This window comes from Bos indicus x Bos taurus, chromosome 3 (assembly GCF_003369695.1).
Source record: "Bos indicus x Bos taurus breed Angus x Brahman F1 hybrid chromosome 3, Bos_hybrid_MaternalHap_v2.0, whole genome shotgun sequence".
Classification (NCBI taxonomy): domain Eukaryota; kingdom Metazoa; phylum Chordata; class Mammalia; order Artiodactyla; family Bovidae; genus Bos; species Bos indicus x Bos taurus.
Window position 1 is genome coordinate 15,999,133 of NC_040078.1, and position 23,562 is coordinate 16,022,694.

The 23,562-nt window shown below is 49.6% G+C and overlaps 1 protein-coding gene and 1 long non-coding RNA gene across 7 annotated transcripts; one reads left to right on the forward strand and one right to left on the reverse strand.

Moving 5' to 3' along the window:
* Nucleotides 1–1,165: 1,165 nt before the first annotated feature.
* Nucleotides 1,166–13,052, reverse strand: CHRNB2 (cholinergic receptor nicotinic beta 2 subunit). Of its 3 annotated transcripts, XM_027532010.1 has the most exons (6): nt 12,722–13,052; nt 11,278–11,423; nt 11,039–11,083; nt 10,515–10,624; nt 8,789–9,758; nt 1,166–5,114 (listed from the first exon to the last, which is right to left on the reverse strand). In XM_027532010.1, the coding sequence occupies exons 1-6, from the start codon at nt 12,783–12,785 to the stop codon at nt 4,944–4,946; spliced, it is 1,506 nt and encodes a 501-aa protein (XP_027387811.1). In that variant the 5' UTR covers nt 12,786–13,052; the 3' UTR covers nt 1,166–4,943. The 3 variants fall into 3 exon arrangements, with proteins under 3 accessions (XP_027387811.1, XP_027387817.1, XP_027387822.1); XM_027532016.1 differs by lacking the exon at nt 11,278–11,423 and having other exon boundaries at nt 12,722–13,039; XM_027532021.1 differs by lacking the exons at nt 11,278–11,423; nt 12,722–13,052 and adding an exon at nt 11,214–11,259.
* Nucleotides 13,053–13,078: 26 nt separating this feature from the next.
* Nucleotides 13,079–19,015, forward strand: LOC113886097. 4 transcript variants are annotated; one of them, XR_003509360.1, is made up of 5 exons: nt 13,079–13,290; nt 13,558–13,631; nt 13,868–14,004; nt 14,813–15,030; nt 17,330–17,373. It is a non-coding gene; the product is annotated as an uncharacterized LOC113886097 (long non-coding RNA). The 4 variants fall into 4 exon arrangements; XR_003509362.1 differs by lacking the exons at nt 14,813–15,030; nt 17,330–17,373 and adding an exon at nt 18,976–19,015 and having other exon boundaries at nt 13,090–13,290; XR_003509361.1 differs by lacking the exons at nt 14,813–15,030; nt 17,330–17,373 and adding an exon at nt 15,615–15,935 and having other exon boundaries at nt 13,090–13,290.
* Nucleotides 19,016–23,562: the final 4,547 nt, after the last annotated feature.

Sequence of the window (23,562 nt, forward strand, 5' to 3'; positions counted from 1 at the left end):
AGATTTCAAGGCCCAGAGTAGGAAAGTGACCCTTGAGACAGCATCACAGCCCACAGATGCAACTCCAGAGGTTTCTACAGCCCTCCACCCCCACTGTTGGCCTGCGGGAGGTGCAGGTTGCAGCCTGGGCAGACCTGACTTGGCCACCGTCTTGGGAGACAGGCCATTTGCTTTTTACTTGATAGATGGCACCTAGAATATTTCTCTGTCTTGATTTCAGAGAGGAAACACCATTTTCCACGTTGCCGTTGGGTCAGGATGTCTACAAGTCTCCTCTCTGACCTTGTAAAAATACCATACGAGAGGACAGGAAATACCTGAGAGTGAGGCCTCCTGAGTCACAGTGAAACCTCCCTCTTCCTCGACCATACAGATGGAACAACTGAGGCCAGGAGGGCCAGCGACATGTTTTGGGGGACATTAACCTAGGGCCAGAACTGCACAGGTGTCACTCACCATCTGTTGAAATAGTCGGGCGAGCTGAACAGATTCTACAGACAGTGAAGGGCAGTGTCTCTGCCTGCTGTGAGGCTTGGAACCTCGACACCTCTGTCCTCCCTGTTCTCAGGCGTCTGGTCCCACCTGGAGGGAGATGTATCCAGGCCTTTTAGAAAACGAACCATTTTCTTCATACCTAAGGTGAGTGCAGGATGTAAGACTGTCCCCCCAGCTCCCAGCTCCAGGTAGGCTGGAAGGCAAGGCTGCCCCCTGGGAACACAAGAGGTATTTCCTTCAGCATTTTGGTTGCTCACCCAGCATTCATCTCAGCCCACCATTTAATGCGCCTTCCAGGATCCAGGCCTGGGTCAAACCCGTGCTCCAGGAGCAGATGTGCCTTGCACACAGCCGTATCTATCTACAGGAGGCCGGGCCTCACCTCTGCCCTGTCCCCCAGGGCCCCTTTTCACAAAGGACCTCTCCAGGAGCTATTTCTGGGCTCTGTCTACTCCAGGCCAAGCCTTATCTTTTCCATCTGATGAATGGACTTGTCAGGCCACCCATCACAGTCATTGGTTACCACTGACCTTTTCTTCAGACTTTTTAATGTTTTTAACCTCTCATGGATCCAATTTCCCCAGTATTCTTCCTTTTCCTCTTATTCACCAACCCTGGCCCGTGAGGATCTCCCCACCCCCACTCTCAAGGATTACAGAGAGAGAAGACATCTTTGGAAACAACTTTATGAGAATCTTGAGTTCCTATTGAGTCTGGCCTGGAGTGGGCTAGACCAGTGCAAATGTTTCAGGAGCAGATGGGGTGGCCAAGGCCAGTGTGGGGGAAGACGGGGACACAGCAGCTGGGTGAGGTGTCCTAATGATTCCTAGACCAACAGTCCCGTAGGAACCACGTGACTGTCAAACTGATCTCTGAGACTTGTTGGGATGAATACTGAAAGGTGGCTGTTGGTTCTCTGTCTAGTCTCGAGTGGGCGACTGGCTAGCATGAGTTGGCTTGTGAGGGATGCTGTGACGCCAGCACAACTCTGCCTACAAGCAGAAGGTGACAACTAGAACTGAGTCGGGAGGGGATTCGGAGAAAACCCTGATGCCCTTCACTTCCCCCCGCAAGGAAGCCCTTCTTCCAGCCTCAGAGGCCATGAGCATGGACTCTGGGGTCAGTGTGGGATTTCAGGCCAGCACTGCTCACCAGCTATTTCTTGGTCTCTTGGGCCTCATTTTTCTTCTGTCAACAGGGGCCCGTTCCCTGCAGGATTGTTGTGAGGAGTAAAAACAGGGCATCTGAAGCAGCTGGCCCGGAGCAGGCCACTGGTGCACAGCAGCTAATACTGGGGGGTGGCAGGAGATGCAGGACTGGCGACAAGCTGCACACCCTCTCTCTTTCCTTAGGGGGAAACGACCCGCCCTTCCTGCACAGCCAGCCTTCCAGCACAGAAATGCCAGCTGGGTGCTGCCCGTGTCTTATTTGCTTTTAAATCTGCAATAACTTGGGACCAGCTGTTCCAGTATTAGACTCCTCACTGCCAGAAGACTGCCTTCCTCCTGCTGCAGTGCCAGTCATCACAAGCAGAGAGTTTTTCATGCCTTCTTTTCAGATGAAAAATGGTTCTCAGATGGCCTGTGGCCTTCCCGTCTCTGATAGAGACAATCTCAACTGTTAGCTCGCTGCCACCTCCCAAGTCCAGCTTGCTTGGGTTTCCATCCAGTATCTCTCCCTCTCTCTTCATATGCGGGAACCTTCCCCAATCCTGGCCTGGTGCTGAGCTGGGTACCCAGTTCTCTTCAGAGATGCCCATCATGCCCCCCTTCCCCACCCCCCCATAGAAGGGGCCAATGGGCGTCCCTGACAACACCAAGAGGACAGAGGGCCCGTGAGTGGAAGAGACTGGTTCTCCGAAGCTTCTCCATACCCTGAGGGTCAAAGCCTGTACTGAGACGTGGTAACACCTTGCCTGAGCCCTCTTCCCTCCTCTGTCCTCCCCACTGGCAGTCCCCAAGGGCCTGCACCCAGAGATGGAGGGAATGGGACGGCCCCAGGGAACCTGCCTGGCTAACCCTTTCTTCTCTACATTGATCCCTCACACCCTTGCTGCAGTTCTCAGTCAGCTGTCACCCTCAAGTCACAGATGAGGATGAACAAGTTCAGAGTTCAGTGCTGGTACAAGGTCAGGCAGCAGACAACCTCCGGGCCTGGATTTCCCTGTGTGTCAGTGGGGTTCATGGAGAGGAGTCGGACAAGCCGCTCTCTGGCAGCCCCTCTGGCACTGTCGAGTAATTTACTTGGACAACAGCCACTTGCAGCAAGTACTGGAAGCAAGTCCAGCCAGGACAGCAGCTGATGGGGCCTCCCCAGCAGCCCTGGCCCTGGCAAGGAGCCCGGGAGAGCTGGGCAAGAAGGCCTCAGGTCAGCACCTTCCCCTTCAGAGGGAGAGTTCCTTTTCAATAGCTGTTCCAGGTTCTGGGATGTTTCCTTGGGGCTGTGAGTTCAAGGTGGGTCCAGGGATAATACAGGCAACTGTCCATCTGCTGTTTCGAGAAGGGAGTCTCCGTACTGCCAAGACACTCACCCCCCAGAAGAGGTGTCTGCTGGCCCATTCTGGCAGGAGGGGAGATGCACACCTCATGCAGCTGCTGGTTTAACGTCTGGATGGTTCCTCTACAGCCAGCACGGGACTAGATCTCCGGGGGGCTGAGCACACACCTGCATCAGGAGGCCAGAGCCAGAGCTCAGCCCAGGAATGGAACAAATCTTTGCTGAAGGGGCTCCAGAAGGCTGTTAGGCTCACCCCAGCAGCCTTTTTGGCATCTCTCCAGCCCCAGCCCTGTTTCAGGGGGCTATTTCCTCCAGCGTAAGGGTAGGTCTGGGAGGAAGACTGACGTAACAGGCAGCTGAGCCCATGCCTACCAGCTGTGCCTGCCTCTCAGACGACCCCCCGAGCATCTACTCTACACCAGGTGCAGCGCTGGGCTTTTTCACAGACATCACGCCTTCCTCAAAGCAGCCCCACGAAGAGGGGTTGCCCAGTCTATAGATGAGGAAGCTGAGGCCTAGCCAGACTTGCTGAGGATGGCTGAGAGTAAGTGGCAGGGCACCCAGACTCTGCTCCTTGGCCGGCACTTTGCACTTACACTGCATCTCCCCACCTCCTCGGTGCCTGCAGAAGCAGGTGTCCAGCGGGACTCCAGAGAAGAGCATGGTGTGTCAGGCAGGTGCCTTAGGTGCCCTTGGCAGACAGCCCCATGTGACCTGCTGGCTGAGCCCATGTTGGGACCACAAATCGGAGCTGGTCATGTGATGGGAGCTGGGCCTGATGATCCCTTAAAAGGCCTGTTTCCTGGGCTCATAGGCCAGGGGAGCCCCTGGGAGAAGTGTCAGGATACAGCCTCCAGGGCACGCTCTCTGCAGTCTGCTGTGCAGACCTGTCCTTCCCAAGTTCTGCAGCAGCCTAGCTCAGGTTTGGTTGGGAGGAGGAAGGGGAGGAGCCAGAGCAGGAAGGATGGAGCCAGGAATAGAAGGACGGGAAGTAGGAGCCGTGCTGATGTGGCAGAGCTCTGGCCATTCACACCCTGCTTGGCTGGCCTCCACAGCCAGCCCTCTCCTGCCCAGCCTGCTCTGCTGCGGGCAAAAGGGCTGGGTCTGCTGAAAGCTAACATCTTTAGTTTACTTACTCCAGCAACCAGTCTGTTCAAATTGCATGCGGGGTAGGGGGTGGGGAGGAGGGGGAGGAACAGCCTGTGAACCTGAACTCATACAGTTTGAGAATTTAGCCTTTACACTCCAAGTAGGTCACCCAAAGATTGCGAACTCAGAGGCTCCCCTAATACCAAATCTTGCCCCTACGCCCTGGCCTGAATAAGAAAGGAAGTCTAGGGAGAATCCTTCACTGGGAGAAGGGGACCTGGGGCTGAGCACTGGGCTGCATAGAAATGAGGGGCTGTGGGGCAAGAAGTCTCCCCCAGGACTCTGACCTCAGTGCCAGGCTAACATCTGAGCAGGAGCCCCTGTCCACTGTGAGGCCCACCCAGTCAGCTGCTGTCCAGTTAAGCGAGGACAGACCTCAGGTCACACCCAGACCCCTCTCCCCCTCGGGTCTCCCTTCTGAGCTGCATGGTCTCAGGCCAGCCGGCACAGCATCGGAGCCCCTGTCCCACCCCCTGCTCCTGCACAGCCCTTTTCCATGACTTGGAGGCAGCCAATGACTTCACTCCGTCCTCCACTTCTCAGCCTTCATCCTTCAGCAGCAACACTACTGCCTGAGCTGGTCCAAGAGGAGGAGAGCCGCCAGGGCACCACGCAGTTGGCCCAGCCTCCAGGTTAGCGCTGGCTGGGTGTGGGGGGAGGTGGGGGAGGGAAGGGGTTCCAGGTGACGCGAAAGATGGGTCTGTGGGGGCAGCACCCCTCTTTCTGGTGGTCCACGCATCTCTCCTCCACCCAAAACTACTGTCCAACAGAGGGGCTGAAGGAGCATGGAGCTGGGGAGGGCCTCACTTGGAGCTGGGAGCCGAGTGGTCTGCGTGGAGGAAGGTGGCAGTGGCGTAGTTCTGGAAGAGAGGCTGCAGGAACATGCCGATCGTGCCAAAGACACAGACGAAGACAAAGATCCAAAGGAACAGGCGGTCAATCACCATGGCAACATACTTCCAGTCCTCACTCACCTGGAGAGAGGAAGGGTAGGAGACCCGGTATCAGTCACATAATACAAGAGGGGCCTGGATCGGGTATAAGCAACTTCCATCACACATCACTTGACCCCAGGAGCGACCGTTCCAAAGTTCAGCTTCAGTCTTGCCTGCTTAAAAGCCTCCAGTGACCCCAGTGCCTTCAGCAGCCACCCAAACTCCCAAGTCTAGAATCAAGAGCACCCATGACAAATACGAGCCAACATTTATCTTCTTCCAAGTCCGACTCAGACTTACCAAACTCGTCTGCCCTCTCAGGTCTCTGTGCCTCTGGGTTTCCTCTCAGTCTGGAATTCCAGTCCTCCCTATCTCTACTTGTGAGCTCCTACACATCTTTCAAAGCCTAAATCAAAATGTCACCTCTTCTATGACGCCTTCTCTGATCCCCCAGATCAGGATGAACCTCTGTTTCCTCTGGGGTTCCCTCAGCATTATCTGTGCTGTGCTGTGCTTAGTCACTCAGTCGTGTCCGACTCTTTACAACCCCATGGACGGTAGCCCGCCAGGCTCTTCTGTCCATGGGATTCTCCAGGCAAGAATACTGGAGTGGGTTGCCATACCCTCCTCCAGGGGATCTTCCCCACCCAGGGATTGAACCCAGGTCTCCAGCCTTACAGGGGAGATTCTTTACTGTCTGGCCACCAGGGAAGCCCAGTATTTTTACTCCACCGTATTGTCAGTTCAATTCATATGCCTGTCCTCTCCTCCCTCCCCGACTCCCACCCCAACTGAAGCTATGAGCTTGTAAACTACAGGGGCCTGATCTGACTCATTTTTGTAATCCCAGCATCTCAAACACAGAGTTCCAGTAAATGAGTGTTGAACTAGTGAATGAATGGCTGCCATGCAGGCCTCACTCCTTATATAACTGCCTGGGAAGCCCCTTCCAACAGCCCCAGGATGTGAGGACTGAGTCTCAGATGCCAACAAACCCATCCAGAAGAGAATAACCACTGTGTTTGGGAGCCAGTCACAGGCTCTGCGTGAGAGCTGGCCTCCACTCAGAGCCGTTCCACTCGTGTCTGAGTCTGGACCTTGGCACACATGTCCACCTGTAACCTTGTGCCTCCGGTGTACCTGGCACCCTACTGGGCACTGGGGATGTGAGAGAGCAAGACAAACACATCCTGCAGTTCAGTCTACTGAGGGAGATGAACACAAAATAAGTAAAAATAATAATTACACCCTTTTGGGTGCTTGAAAGTGAAAGTGAAGTCATGTCCAACTCTTTGCGACCCCATGGACTGTAGCCTATCAGGCTCCTCCATCCATGGGATTTTCCAGGCAAGAATGCTAGAGTGGATTGCCATTTCCTTCTCCAGGGGATCTTCACGACCCAGGAATCGAACCCAGGTCTCCCACATTGCAGGCAGACGCTTTACCGTCTGAGCCACCAGGGAAGCCTGGAAACAAAGGCCAGAGAAATGGAGGGGGAGATATCATTCAGGGTATGATTTGGGGAGGCCTCTTTGAGGGAGTAATATCTTAAGTGAAGATCTGATAAGTGACAAGAAGCCAGCTATATCAGGAATAAATTGAAGAAGGAACCAGACAAACCCAAACTGTGGTGGTGGTGGTTTAGTTTCTAAGTCATGTCCAACTTGCAAACTGAGGGACCTTCAATTGGCCTGGGCCCTTCAAAAATGTCTATGCCATGAAACACAAAGCTAAGGAACTGTTCCAGAGTGAAGCAAACAAAAGAGACAGGACAGCCAAGTGCAATTCAAGATCCTAGACTGAGGTGGAGGAGATGGTACAAAGGATATTACTGAGACAATTAAAAAAATTTTAGTATGGACTTTATATCAGATAAAGGTATTGATGCTAATTTCCTGAATTTGATCACCAGGCCTGGGTTATAGAAGACAATATCTCTGTCCTTGGGAGAGAAAAGCTGGAGTATTTGGGATAAAGGGTCACTTACTCTCAACAATAGGGCAAAAATTAATAATAGTAATAATTTTTAAAAGGGAAAAAAAAAGGGCATTCCAAGCAGATGGACCAGTGTGTGCAAAGGTCTTGAGGCAGGAAAGAGCTTAGCTTGCTTAGAACAAGCGTCAGATAAGCCAGTGACCTGAGCTGTGGAGAGATGACACGTGGTGAGCAGGGGACATTGTTTGGATGGAGAAGCACAAGAACTGAGTCAGGGAGACCATCAGAATCCCCTGCCCTGGGCCAGGCAAGAGCTGATGGAGGCACAGCCAGGGAGGCAGCATGGAGATGGTGAATGAAGGATGAAGCTGAGAATGATTCTGGAGGTTGAGCTCACAAGACAGAACTTCTGATGATTTGGATGGTGGGGGAGATAAGAAAGACAGGCATCGAGGATCACTCCAGGCTTCTGGTCTAAACCATTGGGTGGATGGTGATGTCATTTACTGAAGGATGGGGAGATGAGAGGAGGAGCAAGTTGGTGGTGGGGATGTAAATCAAGCACTCAGTTTTGGACATGTTAAGTTTGAGATGCCTGTGAAACATCCAAGTAGGTCATTGTGTCCTCATCACCTAGCTCAGTAAATGCACATTACATGCGTTTGCTGCAGTGGGGGAGGCAGAGACAGTGGCACAGCCAGCTGAGCCCCTGCACCACCAGCATTCCCCACTTGGCCTCAGCCACCTCTGAGCCTCGAGCCCCATCCTCTCTTGCTGTGGTCCCTCTCATCTTCCTTCAGGACCATAACCTGCTCCCTGGCTCAAGCCCCAGCTCCTGCCCTCCCAAGGGACAGAAACACTAGGCTCTGGAGCATCCCACCCCCCACAAACAATAATGCAGGAGCCTGCCCTTCCTTATTCCCCAGGCCAGAATGACTGCATCCCAGTGGGAATGGCCAGTTATCATGGCAACAGTTGAGCCGCAGCCTGGAACCAGCCACGTGATTAAAGACTGCTGAATAGGGCCAGCCACAACCCCAAATGAGGGGAAGTCAACCCCTCGTCTTCCCCACTCCTCATCCCCTGGTTCAGTGTTCAAGGGGTCCCCTTCAGGTAGAGCCACTGCAGAAAAAGCCATGTGTGCAGAAAGCTCTGGGCAGGTTTTGGAAGCCCTGGCCTTCACTTGCCTCCACCTCCATAAATATTTCACAAGGCCATTCCCTGAGAATTCAGAAGAGAAGGAAACGGATATTGATTTGGGGTTCTGTCCTCTTCCCAGTGGCCGGTGGAGCCACCTAACCACCCCAACACCTCCCATACACACTTTCTACTGCCCTCAATTTTGCCCCCGACACGGGGCACCCCAAGGATTCATCCTCATTTGTGCAAAGAGCTGCAGGTTAACAACATGGTCTTGGGAACACAAGCGGCAGAGAGGGTCTCTGGGGACACAGCCACAGGACAGCTGCAAACCCACAAGGGCCTCCTCCCCTTTGTGGCCACCTTTCCAAAACTAACGACACTAAGGATGCCCCAGCCGAGGCATTTCCCTCCGAATGCTAGTACTCGGGAAGCAGCAAGGTCATCCTGGACCAACGGCAACTTAGGCGGCGCCACCTCCCAGAAGCCAAAGGAGAGGCTGCGCCAGCCCCCAGGCCCACAGCCCCAGACCAGACTCGCATTGTCGGCATCCTGCACTCCGATTAGCTTTGTCTGCGGAGCTTCTGAGGGGCCCTGCAGCCCCGCATCCCATGCCCGAGTCCCTGAGCTGCACTCACGCTCTGGTCGTCGTCCTCACTCCGCATATGATCTGCGATGAAGCGCACGCCGTCCACCGCCTCCCGGAGGCCGCAGCCACACGGCCCCCTGGCGCGCCCGGGGCCTGCTGCCGGCGCCGGCTCCGAGCCGAAGGCCCCAGCCAAGCCCTGCACCGACGCGCGGTTGACGAAGCACGTGCAGGAGTCGGCCCCCAGGGCCTCGCGGAAGAGAGCGCCGGCTCCCTCTCGCTCGCGCTGGCGCCGCCGCAGGCGAAGGCGTTGGCGGGCGCAGCGGTGGCGCGGCTGCTGCATGAACAGCAGCGTGGGCAGCTTCTCCAGGAAGACGACCTTGACCCAGGGCGCCATGGTGTGCGTGGTGGGTGAGCGGTGGTGCACGTTGAGCACGCACACGCTGGTGACGATGGAGAAGGTGACCAGCACCATGGTGAACATGAGGTACTTGCCGACTAGCGGAACGTCAAGGGAGGTGGGCGGCACGATCTTAGAGATGAGCAGCAGGAAGACTGTAAGCGCCAGCAGCACGGAGATGCAGAGCGTCATCTTCTCACCGCAGTCAGACGGCAGGTAGAAGACGAGGATGGCTAGAGAGGTGATGAGGACGCAGGGGATGATGAGATTGATGGTGTAGAAGAGTGGCTTGCGACGGATGATGAAGTCGTATGTGATGTCCACGTAAGTGGAGTCATCCGGGTTCTCGTTGCGTCGGCCGGGCAGCGCCACTATGTCCCACTCGCCGCTGGGTGTGAAGTCGTCCAGGTTGGCCACATCACTCTTGAGCACCAGGTCGATCTCAGTGCGGTCGTAGGTCCACGAGCGGAACTTCATGGTGCAGTTCTGCTGGTCAAACGGGAAGTGCTTTACCTCGATCTTGCATGCGCTCTTGTAGATGGCAGGCGGCAGCCAGAAGATGCTGCCATCATAGGAGACCACCGCATTGGAATAGAAGGACACCTCGTACATGCCGTCGGCACTGCCAAGGGATGGCACAGTCAGCCCTGACTTAAGCATGCCTCCACCCCATCCATCCACCCGGCCCAGAGTGGGAAGAGAGGAAAGCCAAAGGGAGGTATGGGAAGAGGGAGATAGGAAGGACCAGGAATTAATAAGCAAGAAGGGGATGTGGGTGGGTTGGTGGGGAGAAGAGGTGTCCTGGTCAGAAGGCCTGCGGGGCCCCTCTGTTACTTGTCATTCACTGTATAAGCCGGTTGGTCCACATGAAGGTGGAGAAGTTGGGAGAGCCAGGAAGCTCAGAGTGAGGAGCCCAGAGCAATGGAGAGGGACAGGGGCAGGTGGGAGCAGGAGATGGTACCTAGAGCCTAGGGACTAGTGGCTTTGGGTCTTGGAGGTAAGATGGCTTATTGTAGGAGAGCAGATGGAACCTGGGGGAGAAACTGGGACCTCCAAGGTCTTTGATTCTTACCATTTCTCCAGGAAAGCCTATTTTTTAATCAGTTTGTACACTGGGGACTGTCAATCCTTGTTTGTGTCACACCGCAGCTCCAAACACTGGGAGTCCTAATTGACTGGGAGGGACCTGGCCATGACCCAAGTTACCTTGGCTGTCCACACTATACCTCACTGGTTTGGGTTTGTCCATCTGAGTAGTGAGTTGTCTGTGCCAATGAAAAGTCCCTTCTCTACCCCAGCATGAGCTAATTTACTTTCTCTAAGACCTGAGCACTCTCAAGTTCTCCTCCAGCCTTCCCATCCCTCCTGGGTCACCTACTTGTTGTATAGGACCACATCTGGGAGCCAGATGTGTTTGGAAGGGAGCCGAACTTTCTTCATGTTGTCAAATTCCTCAGGCTTCCAGGTGAGGCGATAATCCTCCCACTCCTGGGAAAGGGAAAGAGGGAGGCAGCACCGACCTCTGCCCTGGGAGGGGCTCAAGGTCAAGGACAGAGACAAGAGGAGGCCTATTTGGCTTAAAGTTTTTAAAAGTCATTGCATTGCCACCGTGACTTCTCAGCCCAGCAAAAGTGGCTTCTCATTTAATTTGCATAGCCAAGCCAAGATATTAGAATCTACGTTTTGTGAATGAGAGAATGAATCTTGCAGTGTTTGACATATTCAAAGTTAACAGAGCTGGTGAGTGGAAGAACAAAGACTCATATCCAGTTATTTAAGATCTCGAGGTCTATACCTTTCTGCCTCTCTTGAGGAAATTCAAAGAGGGAAAAGCACATGCAAAAAAAAAAAAAAAAATGGAGGAAAGAGACGCCCAGAGGTGTGGGCAGGAAGAACTCTAACCTGAGTCAGCCAGACATTGGTGGTCATGATCTGCTCCCGCTCATGCTGCAGGAAAGAGAAGCTGCTGAGAAGTGCCCCCCTCCCCCCGCCACCGTCCCTCAAGTCTGTGGGCCCCCTACACCACCCAGGCTCCTTCCCCCACCTGCCCAAGCCTTGGGGACTCCAGGAGAATTACCGCAAACATATTATGGCTATGCCAATTTCAGTAGCTGGGCAGAGAGCTTGGGACGCCCACTCACCACACTGATGAGCTGGGCCAGTGACACCATGAGCTGTACTGTCACCAGCTCAGAGCCATTGGTGGCTGGGCGGATAAGTTTGTTGTAGCGGGAAGGATCCAGGAGATGCTCTACCAGCCGCTCTTCTGTGTCTGTACCCCAGACTCCTGGGCAGGGGAGTGGGGTGGGGGGAAAGAGGTAAGTACACAGCAAGGAGGGCCCACCCAGGATCCCACTCTCCCTAGGCAAGTGGGACAACCTAGGCCCAAATAGGAAGCTGTAGTTTCCCACAGCCCATCCCTAAGAAGATAGCAAAATGCTTAGGCTGCCCCCATGGAAGCCCCTCATATAGCTTCCCACAGCTCATCCCCAAGAAGACAGCAAAATTATTAGGTTGCCCCCATGGAAGCCTCTCATAGAGAAGTCCCTCTCTGAGATCACTGACCAAGAAGCCCAGACAGTCCTCCAACACCCTCCCACTAAAAACCCATTCTTCAAGGATCAGTGGAGACCCTGCTCTTCCTGCAAGGTCTCAGAGGATGATTTCAAAAGGTTTGAAGTTTCTGTTTCCATGGTTTCTTCTAGAAGATATCTACAGTTCAAGGAGGATTTTAGAGGGTAGTGAAAGGAGAAGAGTTATATGTGTCCCACCATACGGCCTTTCTTCTCAGTCAGCGCCCATCTCTGTGTACAAGTAATGTTATGCGCCTCTCCATGTGACTGGCTGTGACCCCCCCTCCCCAAAAAGGTATTGGGTTGGAGTAGAATAATTGGGCTACCTGAGCTGTGTGGGACAGGGCATATATTTAGCCTCAAGTTCCACACATACAGGAGCTCACCTCTCATGATATTGCAGGCAGATGTGGAAAGCTCATTTGGTTGTATATTCCTTTTGTACCTGCCCCACCACACACTATCTTCTGCAACCCTGCAAGAACGCACCCCCACGTCCTCAGAGACCCCTCCCTGGCCCTTAGCCTGGCAGAGCTTCTTCCCTTCCCAGTCTCCCGTCCACCCTCCAAGAGAGTTGAGAAGTTGCTTGTTTCCGTTTCCTGCCTTGCCCCTGGGGAGTGAGCAAAATCAGGAGCCCAATATGAGGGACAGGAAATGATGGAGAGCCAAGTAAGGGGGCTGAACCAGGTAGATTTTCTTGAGATAATGGCTCACTGGAAGTTAAATAGCAATTCAGCTGCAAGCAGAGTCTCCCCTTCCTGCCACCCCAGAAATCCTGGGGAGATCCCTTCCTTCCTTCCTCTCTGTACCCACACCCTCCCCACCACCACTGCCCAGGTTGCCCTCTCTTCTCCGCATCACTTCGAGCAAGTCCTTCTCCCAGTTCAGTCTCCCAGGTACTCCCAGCTGTCCTGGGGGTCTCTCCCCTAATCCCCAGAGACTTCCCACCATAGGGATCTCTCCCTTACAAATGCGAGCCTGAGTGAGACAGAACGTGGCGACTTGTCCTTACCTGAGCACAGTCCGAGGAGGCCAAAGCTGAGGAGCATCGCCTTGGGACCAGAGAGCCAGGCCATGCCTCTGGCATAGCTCGCCGGCTCGCCTAAACGTGCCAGAGCGCGCCCCAGGCTGGAAGGCCGCGGGCGGGGGCTCTGTCCGTGGTGCTGAAGCCGCTCCTGAGCCGCCCGCGCCGGGCGGGAGCGGAGCCCAGGGTGTGCTCACAGCCTTTGGTGCTGCCGTGATAATCTCCACGGCGGTTCCTCGGGCTGCAAGAGCGAGAAGGAACCCGCTTCTCGCTTATCCCGGTCTGAGCAGGCGGAGGCTTTTCCGGCTGCTCTTCCAGGGAATACAATTGGGACGGTGAGAGGGAGGAGTCTCCGCCCCGGAGGCGGAAGCGCCAGAGCTCAGAATAAAAAGGGTCCCTGGTTGGGGTATTCTGCTGGTCCTGCTTAGTTAGAGTGTGCGTGAGGCGGAATAAGGGTGGCTCACCCGACGGTGGAGGAGTTCTGAAACCCCAAAGTTGGGGCAGGACCTGGAAGGGTCTGAAAAGGCTCAGGAAGAAAGCGCAAGTAAGACAAACAGGTCAGGACCGGGTAAGCACCCGGGACCAAGGGCCAGACTGAGGGGGAGTGGGAGTCAAAAAGAATTTCTGGGTCCCACCTTCCTTTTTTTCTCTTACCAAACCCAAATGCTCCTACTTCCTGGGAAGGCTGAGGATGCAGCCAAGACAATGCACTTAGGCCCTTAGAGAATGAGACAGAGGACTGTAGGTTTGCTGTTTTAAGAAAGCAAACAATTTGGAGTCTAGAAACAGGATCCCCTTATCTGTTCCCTTCCATACCTCCACAGAAGGCATCCAGGGGATCTAAGGTGGGGACATGTGGACATCTCCTGAAAAGAAGGTGACCTTCAAGAGTGGAAGGGTAAGTGGCCCTTATCAATTAGCCTTTCTCACCCACATTCTGTTCCTCTCCAGTCTTTGACTTTTGTGTGACAAGGGGGAATCAGAGGATGATTTCATAGAGACCAGCCCAAGAATGAAGCTAACACAAAGGAAAGCAAAGATGAGACAGAGGTGTCAAAACTCAATGACATCTTTGATCTTAAAAGCCCCGAACTTTTAACTTCTGAGCCAATAAAGGCTTCCCTTTTTTCCTAGGTGGATTTTTTTCAGTTTCAACCAAAAGATTCCTGACTAAAGCAGCCTTATCATACATCAAGGCACTGTCTTGTTCCATCTCTGCTTACTTCTTCAACCTCCTCTGGGCCAGTACCTGCAGCCCCGCACTCCTCGTGGTAATGTCTTTATTTATTTATTTTTGAAATAAACCTTTTCTTTTTCTTTCATTTTTAAATTTATTTGGCTGCACTGGGTCTTCATTGCTGCATGTGGGATCTTAGCTGTGACATGCAGTATCTGGTTCCCTGACCAGGGATGGAACCTAGGCCCCCTGCATTGGGAGCACTAAATCTTAACTACTGGACCCATCCTCCATGCTTCAGGGCCTTTTAAACGTGCAGTTCCCTTGATTCTGTTTTCACCCATTTCCCATCAGCCACTTTCTACTTTGAACACCTGGCAGAAACATCAGTTCCTTAAGGAAGCTATGCCTGACCAAAGATTAGGTCAGGTGCCCTGAGACATGTTTCCAGAGGATGATAAATGAGTAAATAAATCAATCTAAGGTGGTAGCTATCTCTCCTCCTAGATTTTGAACCAGCACAGTGCCTGGCATATTGTGAGGGTTCAACAAATAAGCCAAGGGCTGGTACAGGACTGAAATCTTTTAACATGTAGAGAAAAATTCCTCTCTAAAAGCTCAGCCAAAAGCAACTTATATACATGTACCTAGTTTCTGGAATTGAGAAGGAAAAGCAAAACAAGTATCAGCAAAGGGCTAGAGACGATGTGGGAGGACTACAGTCTCCATAAGGTGCGTGGAAAGAAAGTGAAAGTGTTAGTCGCTCAGTCGTGTCCGACTATCTGCGACCCCGTGGTCTGTCCTTGGAATTCTCCAGGCAAGAATACTGGAGAGAATTGTCATTCCCTTCTCCAGGGGATCTTCCCGACTTGGGGATAGAACCTGGGTCTCTTCCATTGCAGGCAGATTCTTTACCATCTGAGCTACCAGTGAAGCCCAAAGCATGTGGAACTGGCCATAAATCTGCACCACAAGGTCCAAGGCATATACATGCACAAACATGTTATCATCTCTTAAGAATTCAAGAAATCTGAGAACCAAGGAAAGAAGTGGAGAATAAAAGCCTCACAGAAAAGAGAAGGAATGCGTGTAGTCACTCCACTTGGGAAAAGAGTCAAAGGTGGGAAGAAGACTTCCCTCCCCGCCCCCTCTGCCTTCAACAATTCAGATTGACTGTTGGGTATCTACTGTATAGTTATCAAAGACGCGGTGATCAAAAAGACTTAGTTAGTCCCAGCTACTAAGGAGATCACGGTTTGGTGGCAAAGACTTGTGACACCATGTGGTGGCTGATCTAGAAGAGTGAAAACAAGGTGCTTTGGAAGTTTGGGTGAGAGAGGAGTTCATAGTGCCTGAGAGCCCGGAAGGGGTAGAGATGAAAGTTGAGATTTGAAAGATGAGAAAGCCAATAAGACAAAGGTGGCTAAAAGGCATTTCAAACTCCTAGAAGAGAGGGACGTGGAGTTTTCCACGTAGATAGTGCTCAGTCCTTTCCTCTTGCAGTGAATGCTGGGTGACAGAAGAAGGCTGCAAAAGTCTTCTTTTATGAAAATCTCTTTCTGGAGTGGTTGCTTGTCTCTGTATTGACAGACTGGAAAGTCATTTGCTTGCTTGAGGCCCTTGGTCACTCCCTGATGCTCCTTTCTGGTCAGTTCGGGCAGCCTGTTCACCTTGGCCTCTACCTTTTCTTTTCAAATTTCTCAGCTTTTATTCCGAGTCCTCTGAGCACAACCACCCAGTGGTGGAGGAGATCTGGAACACCCTTCCTGCCTCCTTCATGTCTTCACACACACGCCTCCCATACCCACCAGGAAGAGAGGACAGGCCCAGAACCACACAAGATGATGGATACATGTAGGAGTATCAGTCCTCAGGCAAAACAGCGAACAGGCAAGGTTTTGGTGGGACACACCCAAGGCCTCTGATGGTGAGGAACATTTCTTTTGAAAGGTATAACAGTGTTCAGTTTAGTCACTCAGTCGTGTCTGACTCTTTTCGACCCCATGGACGGCAGCACGCCGGGCGTACTTGTCCATCACCAACTCCCAGAGCTTACTCAAACTCATGCCCATCGAGTCGCTGATGCCATCCAATCATCTCATACTCTGTCGCCCCCTTTCTCTTCCTGCCTTCAGTCTTTCCCAGCATCAGGGTCTTTTCCAGTGAGTTAGTTGTTTGCATCAGGTACCCAAAGTATTGGAGTTTCAACTTCAGCATCAGTCCTTCCAATGAATATTCAGGACTGATTTCCTTTAGGATTGACTGGTTTGATCTCCTTGCAGGCCAAGGGACTCTTAAGAGTCTTCTCCAATACCACAGTTCAAAAGCATCAATTTTTCAGCACTCAGCTTTCTTTATAGTCCAACTCTCACATCCATACGTGACTACTGAAAAAACCATAGCTTTGACTAGCCGGACCTTTGTTGGCAAAGTAATGTCTCTGCTTTTTAATATGCTGTCTAGGTTGGTCATAGCTTTTCTTCCAAGGAGCAAGCATCTTTTAATTTCATGGCTGCAGTCACCATCTGCAGTGATTTTGGAGCCCAAGAAAATAAAGTCTGTCACTGTTTCCATTGTTTCCCTATCTATTTGCCATGAGGTGATGGGACCAGATGCCATGATCTTAGTTTTAAGATTTTTAAGATTGTTGAGTTTTAAGCCAACTTTTTCACTCTCCTCTTTAACTTTCATCAAGAGGCTCTTTAGTTCCTCTTCGCTTTCTGCCATAAGGGTGGTATCATCTGCATATGTGAGGTTATTGATATTTCTCCCAGAAATCTTGATTCCAGCTTGTGCTTCATCCAGTCCGGCATTTTGCATGATGTACTCTGCATATAAGTTAAATAAGCAGGGTGACAATATACAGCTTTGACGTACTCCTTTCCCGATTTGGATCCAGTCTGTTGTTCCATGTACAGTTCTGTTGTTTCTTGACCTGCATACAGATTTCTCAGGAGGCAGGTCAGGTGGTCTGGTATTCCCATCTCTAAGAATTTCCCACAGTTTGTTGTGATCCACACTGTCAAAGGCTTTGGCGGTAGTCAATAAAGCCGAAGTAGATGTTTTTCTGGAACTCTCTCGCTTTTTTGATGATCCAATGGATGCTGGCAATAACATTACAATGTTATTTCTCTATTTAAGAGACTTTAAGTTTAAAACTTTATTACCAGAGTAATACAAATCTATGAAGAGCAATTGGAAAACACAAATTAGCAAAACACAAACTATATTCATAATCTTACCTCTTAGGGAAAAAAACATTTTGCATTTCATATATATCTGAGTATATGTGTGCATATATATATATATACCCAATTATATATGTGTACTTAGATATAACTGTCTTCCCAGGTAGCACTAGTGGTAAAGAACCTGCCTGCCAATGCAAGAGATGTAACAGATTTGGGTTTGATCCCTAGGTCGAGAAGATCCCCTGGAGGAGGAAATAGCAACCCACAGCAGTATTCTTGCCTGAAGAATCCCATGGACAGAGGAGCCTGGCGGGCTACAGTCCACAGGGTCACAGAGAGTTGGACACGACTGAAGCAACTTAACACGTTCACTTAGATACACATGCAAAAAGCATATCAATTATAAGTGTTCAACTAAATAAAATTTCACATGAACACAGCCTTGTAACTCCCATCCAGATTTTTAAAAAGAGAGAATGTTAGCAATATCCAGAAGTCCCCCACTATATTCCCTGCCAGGCATTATTCCATCTTCTTCAAAAACAGGGGGAAGGAGGAATAGAGAGTGGCCCCCTAACAGGCGCTGCTTGAAGTTCCAGAACTAGAGAGAGGCAATGGTTACCCAACGTTGTGAATGTAGTACATGTCACTCAACTGTACACTTTTAAATGGTTAAAATGGTAAATTGTATGTTATGGGTAATTTCTAACAATTTTTTTTTAATGACCAAAAAAGTAAATACTATTCTGACATAACAACAGAGATTAACTTTGCCTGCTGAATTTTATATAAATAGAATCATAATCTTTTGTATTTTTTTTCAATAGTGAGAATCAAGGGCATTGTTGAATGCAGTTGTAGCTCATCATCTTCATTGCTGTAGAGTGTTCCATTGCATAAATGCACCACTGTTTATCCATTTCACCACGGATAGATATTTGGGTTGTTTTCTATTTCAGACTATTAAAAATAACACCACTCTGAACATTCTTGTTCATGTTTTTAGTATACAAATATATGTTTCCATCTACTTATTAAAAAGGAGCACACTGTAAAATAGCTTTGTGACCTTTGTTTTTATTTATTTTGGGCTGCACCAGGAAGCTTGTGGGATCTTAGTTCCTTGTCCAGGGATTGAACCCCAGGCCCATGGCAGTGAATGCACTGAGTCCTAACCACTAGACTACCAAGCAATTCCCACAGCCTTCACTTTTCATGTATTGTTTCTGAAACCTCTCCGCATCAATATTTGATAACTATTTTAAGATAGTTTTATATCAATCTATTTGATCAAATATTTGATAACTATTTTTAATAGCTGCATAGTATCCCATTATGGGTAAATGTTGCACACACCTTTAATAGTTTCCAAGTGAAAATGCTGAGTCAAAGGCTTTTTAAATTTTCTTATTATTTAATCATTTATTGCTGAAATGAGCTCCAGAAGGACTGATACTATTAGAGTGACCCTGGGGCTCCAGGCTAAAGCACCTTTGATCAACACCTCTACAACCTTGCCTGTGCTGACTCCTTCCTTTTCTTCTTCCCTCCTCTCAGTCATTCCTCCTTTGTCTTAGGCCTTTCTGCCCAACCTCCTACTTTAGAACCAGTTCTTTAAAAACATCCCCCAGCCCATTTCCATCTAAGTAACTTCTCTTAATACTTTCACACACTTTCTTGGGAGTTAATCCTGACTATTAGCTCCCTTCAAGACCTTTACCCTCCTTCATCCCTCCTATTGCATTTGTCACATTGTATTACAGTTGATTGTATCTGACTCCACTTCATCCATTACTGTGCGTTCCAAAGAGCAATTGGAAAAGGAGTACATCAAGGCTGTATATTGTCACCCTGCTTATTTACCTTCTATGCAGAGTACATCATGCAAAATGCAGGGCTGGATGAAGCACAAGCTGGAATCAAGATCGCCGGGAGAAATATCAATAACCTCACATATGCAGATGATACCACCCTTATAGCAGAAAGTGAAGAGGAACTAAAGAGCCTCTTGATGAAAGTGAAAGAGGAGAGTGAAAAAGTTGGCTTAAAACTCAACTTTCAAAAAACTAAGATCGTGGCATCTGGTCCCATCACTTCATGGCAAATAGATGGGGAAACAATGCAAACAGTGACAGACTTCATTTTCTTGGGCTCCAAAATCACTGCAGCCATAAAATTAAAAGACGCTTGCTCCTTGGAAGAAAAGCTATGACCAACCTGCTGCTGCTGCTGCTAAGTCGCTTCAGTCGTGTCCGACTCTGTGCAACCCCATAGACGGCAGCCCACCAGGCTCCCCCGTCCCTGGGATTCTCCAGGCAAGAGCACTGGAGTGGGTTGCCATTTCCTTCTCCAATGCATGAAAGTGAAAAGTGAAAGTGAAGTCGCTCAGTCGTGTCCGACTCATAGCGACCCCATGGACTGCAGCCCACCAGGCTCTTCCATCCATGGGATTTTCCAGGCGAGAGTACTGGAGTGGGGTGCCATTGCCAGACAGCATATTAAAAAGCAGAGACATTACTTTGCTGACAAAGGTCCATCTAGTCAAAGCTATGATTTTTCCAGTAGTCTTGTGTGGATGTGGGAGTTGAACCATTAAGAAAGCTGAGTGCCAAGGAATTGATGCTTTTAAACTGTGGTGTTGGAGAAGACTTTTGAGAGTCCCTTGGACTGCAAGATCAAACCAGTCAATCCTAAAGGAAATCAGTCCTGAATATTCCTTGGGAGGACTGATGCTGAAGCTCCAATATTTTGGCCACCTGATGTGAAAAACTGACTCATTGGAAAAGACCCTGATGCTGGGAAGGATTGAAGGCAGGAGGAGAAGGGGACGACAGAGCATGAGATGGTTGGATGGCATCAGCGGCTTGACAGACATGAGTTTGAGCAAACTCTGAGAGATGGTGATAGACAAGGAAGCCTGGTGTGCTGCAGTCCATGGGATTGCAGAGTCAGACACACTGAGTGACTGAACTGAACTGCACTGAGCAGGAGCAAGAAACACAACAAAGATGATAACATGAGTAGCAGCTGTCATGTGAGAAGCCAGGAATCAAGCCAGGCTCTCCCCACAGGGAACGTAGCTTCTTTGTCTCTGCATCCCCCGTGTTTAATACAGTTCCTTGCAAAAAGTCCTCAGGACGTGTTTGTTGAGTCAGTGACAAAATGCTATGCTTCTGGAAGCAAGTCAAAGGATAAAACTGCTCACTCTGCCCCAAACAAGTGCATCTGTTCACTCTGAAAACACATGACCTTTTGGAGAAAAAAAAATCTTCACAATTCATTTTCCATAGAGCAGCCAGAGTGATCTTTTTTCAAGGCTGTGTGTGTGTGTGTGTGTGTGTGTGTGTGCGCCATGCTGCATGTCTAGTTCCCCTACAAGCCATCAAAATCAAACCTGGGCCCACAGCAGTGAAAGCACCAAGTCCTAACCACTCGACCACCATGGAATTCCCCAAAGTGATCTTTTAATATTTTAAATCAGACCATGATACTTACTCCCTGCTTAAAATCTTTCAACTGTTTCCCACTGCACTTTGAATAAAACCCAGCAAATTACTGTGGTCTCTATTCTTCATTGGCCTCATCTCCTGCTCCCTCCTTCTCGTCTTTCACGAGACTCAAGGTATGCTGATCCTCTATTTTTTAAAAAAATTGAGCTCTTACTGTGTGCGCTGGACTGAGCATTTTTCATGTTTTCTCACTTAATCCTCCAAACAATCTTATAAGGTAAGTACTATTATGGTTTCCATGTTACCGATGCTGAAAGAGAAGCATGACAGGCTAAGTAACTTGCTGAAGGTCACACCTTTAGCAACTGACAGCTGGGGTTTGAAGCCCATGATCTCAGCCAGTATATAACGAGCTTCCTGCTTCCAGATCACACCACCTTGGTTCTCAGGGTCTTGGAGGTTGGCTCTCTCTCCTGGAATGCTCTTTATCAGGTCTTCCCAGGCCATCCTTCTCTTCATCAGAGATCAGCTCAAACCCCACCTCCCTAGGGAGACCTTCGCTGACTACTGGACTTAAAATAATCCCCAGTCATTCGCTCCCACATGACCCTACCAGTCTGACAGTCCTCTGGTTATTTTATTCACTTGTTTATTGTATAACTCCTTGCACTTAGAATGTTAGTACCATGAGAACTGGAGTACTGTTTGTCTACTGCTATATATTTATGGTCTTCCCAGGTGGCACTAGTAGTAAAGAATCCACCTGCCAATGCAAGAGAAATAAATAAAGAGAGATTTATTATGCCAGAAATAAATCGAACAAGGGTGTGATCCCCGATCCCTGGTCAGGAAGATCCCCTGGAGAAGGGCATGGCAACCCACTCCAGTATTCTTGCCTGGAGAATCCCCATGGACAGAGGAGCCTGGCAGGATACAGTCCATAGGGTTGCACAGAGTCAGACATGACTGAAATGAGCGAGGGAGAAATGTACTCTGTGCCCAGCACTGTAAGATGTGTTCATCATCTTCCATAGCCCATTTCATCTACATTGACACAGTGATGTACACTGCAAGACAGAGTGTCATACTGTTTTACAGATAAGGAAACTGCATTTCACAGAAATTAAATGACTTTCCCAGGGTCCCATAGGTACCAAAGCAGAGAAGTTCAAATCTAAACCCAGTTCTTTCTGACTCCCCAGTCTGTGCTCTTCCCACTCAGCTGTGCTTCCCCACTTTATGGCCTAATTCAAAGGACAGCTGTAGCTGATTCTCCAATTAACACCTATGGCTCTGCCTCTTTCCCACACTCAGAACCCACACCCACTGGATGTCCAGAAGATTGTCCACATCCCCCTCCCTGTACACACTCGATGTGTTTGTAACCCAACTCTCCACCTCTCCCACAAAACTTAGCTGTCCTTTGAGAAGCCTTACTGTTAGTGCTACTACTATTAGTTACCCAGGTATCTAGTTTCTCAAAATTCTAGTGACATTTTTATCTTCCTCCATCTTAAAGCCCAAGATTTAACAGCTGTGTAGCTCACCCGCACCACTGTCTCTTCCTCACCCTAATCACAAGCCTTCTTTCTGTTCCTCCAACTTGCCCTCAGTATCTCAGCACATGCTGTCTCTTCTGCTCAGACAGTGTCCAGTCCTTCCTCCTCCTTTAGATAACTCTACCATCCTTCAGAATTTAACATACCACTTGTTCAGGAAAGCCTTCCCAGATCTCTAGTCTTACTCTTTGAGGCACTTATCACAATTGCAATTAAGTGGTTGAATGTGTAACGAACAATTTACGAATTTATCTGACTTTCTCCCAGGCTGACTGCCCGGGAAAGGTGAAGACTGGGTCTCTCACTCAGTGCTGCATCCTTAGTGCCTCCCATGTCATAGGTGATTAGGACACATTTGTTCTTCTCTATGTGAGTTTGCTTTATCAACCTTTCCATTGTCATGTCTGTGTCCACCAACAGAATGTAATTTCCAAGGGCAGGGGGTTTTGTTGTTGTTTTATTCACTCCTGTTTCCCTAGCACCCAAGTGTTCATTAAATGAGCATCTCCATAACTTCCTTTCCACTTCTAATGCCCTTGCCCTACACATCTCAGCGGAATACCAGACATCACGCCCCACTAGGCTTTTAGATGCCAGAGCACTCTGCTGGCCAGAGAGCTGAAATGCTGAAGACACCAGCAGAGGAAATGACAGATCTCATCCCAGTGACTATGACTTGAGTTTCCTCTGTGGGGACTGGAAGTCTGCAAAACCATGAGACTCTCTCATCATATTGTTTTCCTCTAATTAAAACTCTTCACAAAATATGGTTCCTCAGTACCATCTTTCTAGGTTCCATATATATGTATTATATATGCATTGATATACCATATTTGTTTTTCTCTGACTTACTTCACTCAGTATGGCAGAAATAAAACCAGTATTATAAAGCCATTATCCTTCAATTAAAGTAAAAAAAAAAAACAAAAAAACTTTTCATAAAATATGGAAGTCAGGATCTTCCAAATAGCTGCATTTGTGGTTTTCTTGGGTAAGGGTTGGTGTCAGCTACATGTGAAAACTTCTTGAGAAAGCATCAGAGGAAGGCAGAGAGGGGTAAGGCATGGACTTCAGAGACATGCTCAGGAACTCTGCTTCCTACCTGTAAATCCATGGGTAATCCCTCCTTTTCCCAATTGTAAAACAGGGATAAAAATGCTTCCCTTATAATGTTGTTGGGAAGGGAGGAGTAGTGTTTAGAAAGATTTGCAGAATACCCTGACTTAGGAAGTGTTCAATAAACAGGACTTTTTAAAAAACTGCTTTTAGTTGACTTACAATACTGTTTCAGATGTACAGCAAAGTGGCTCAGTTATCCTCATCTTCTGGTGGTGTATCTTTCTGACCTGTTTATACAGTTGATGAGGTGCTCATGGCAAGTATACTCGGGTGGTTTGCCATTCCCTGAGGAACTGGTTTGAGGGCATAAGAGAGGGTGTCAGAGAATAAGATG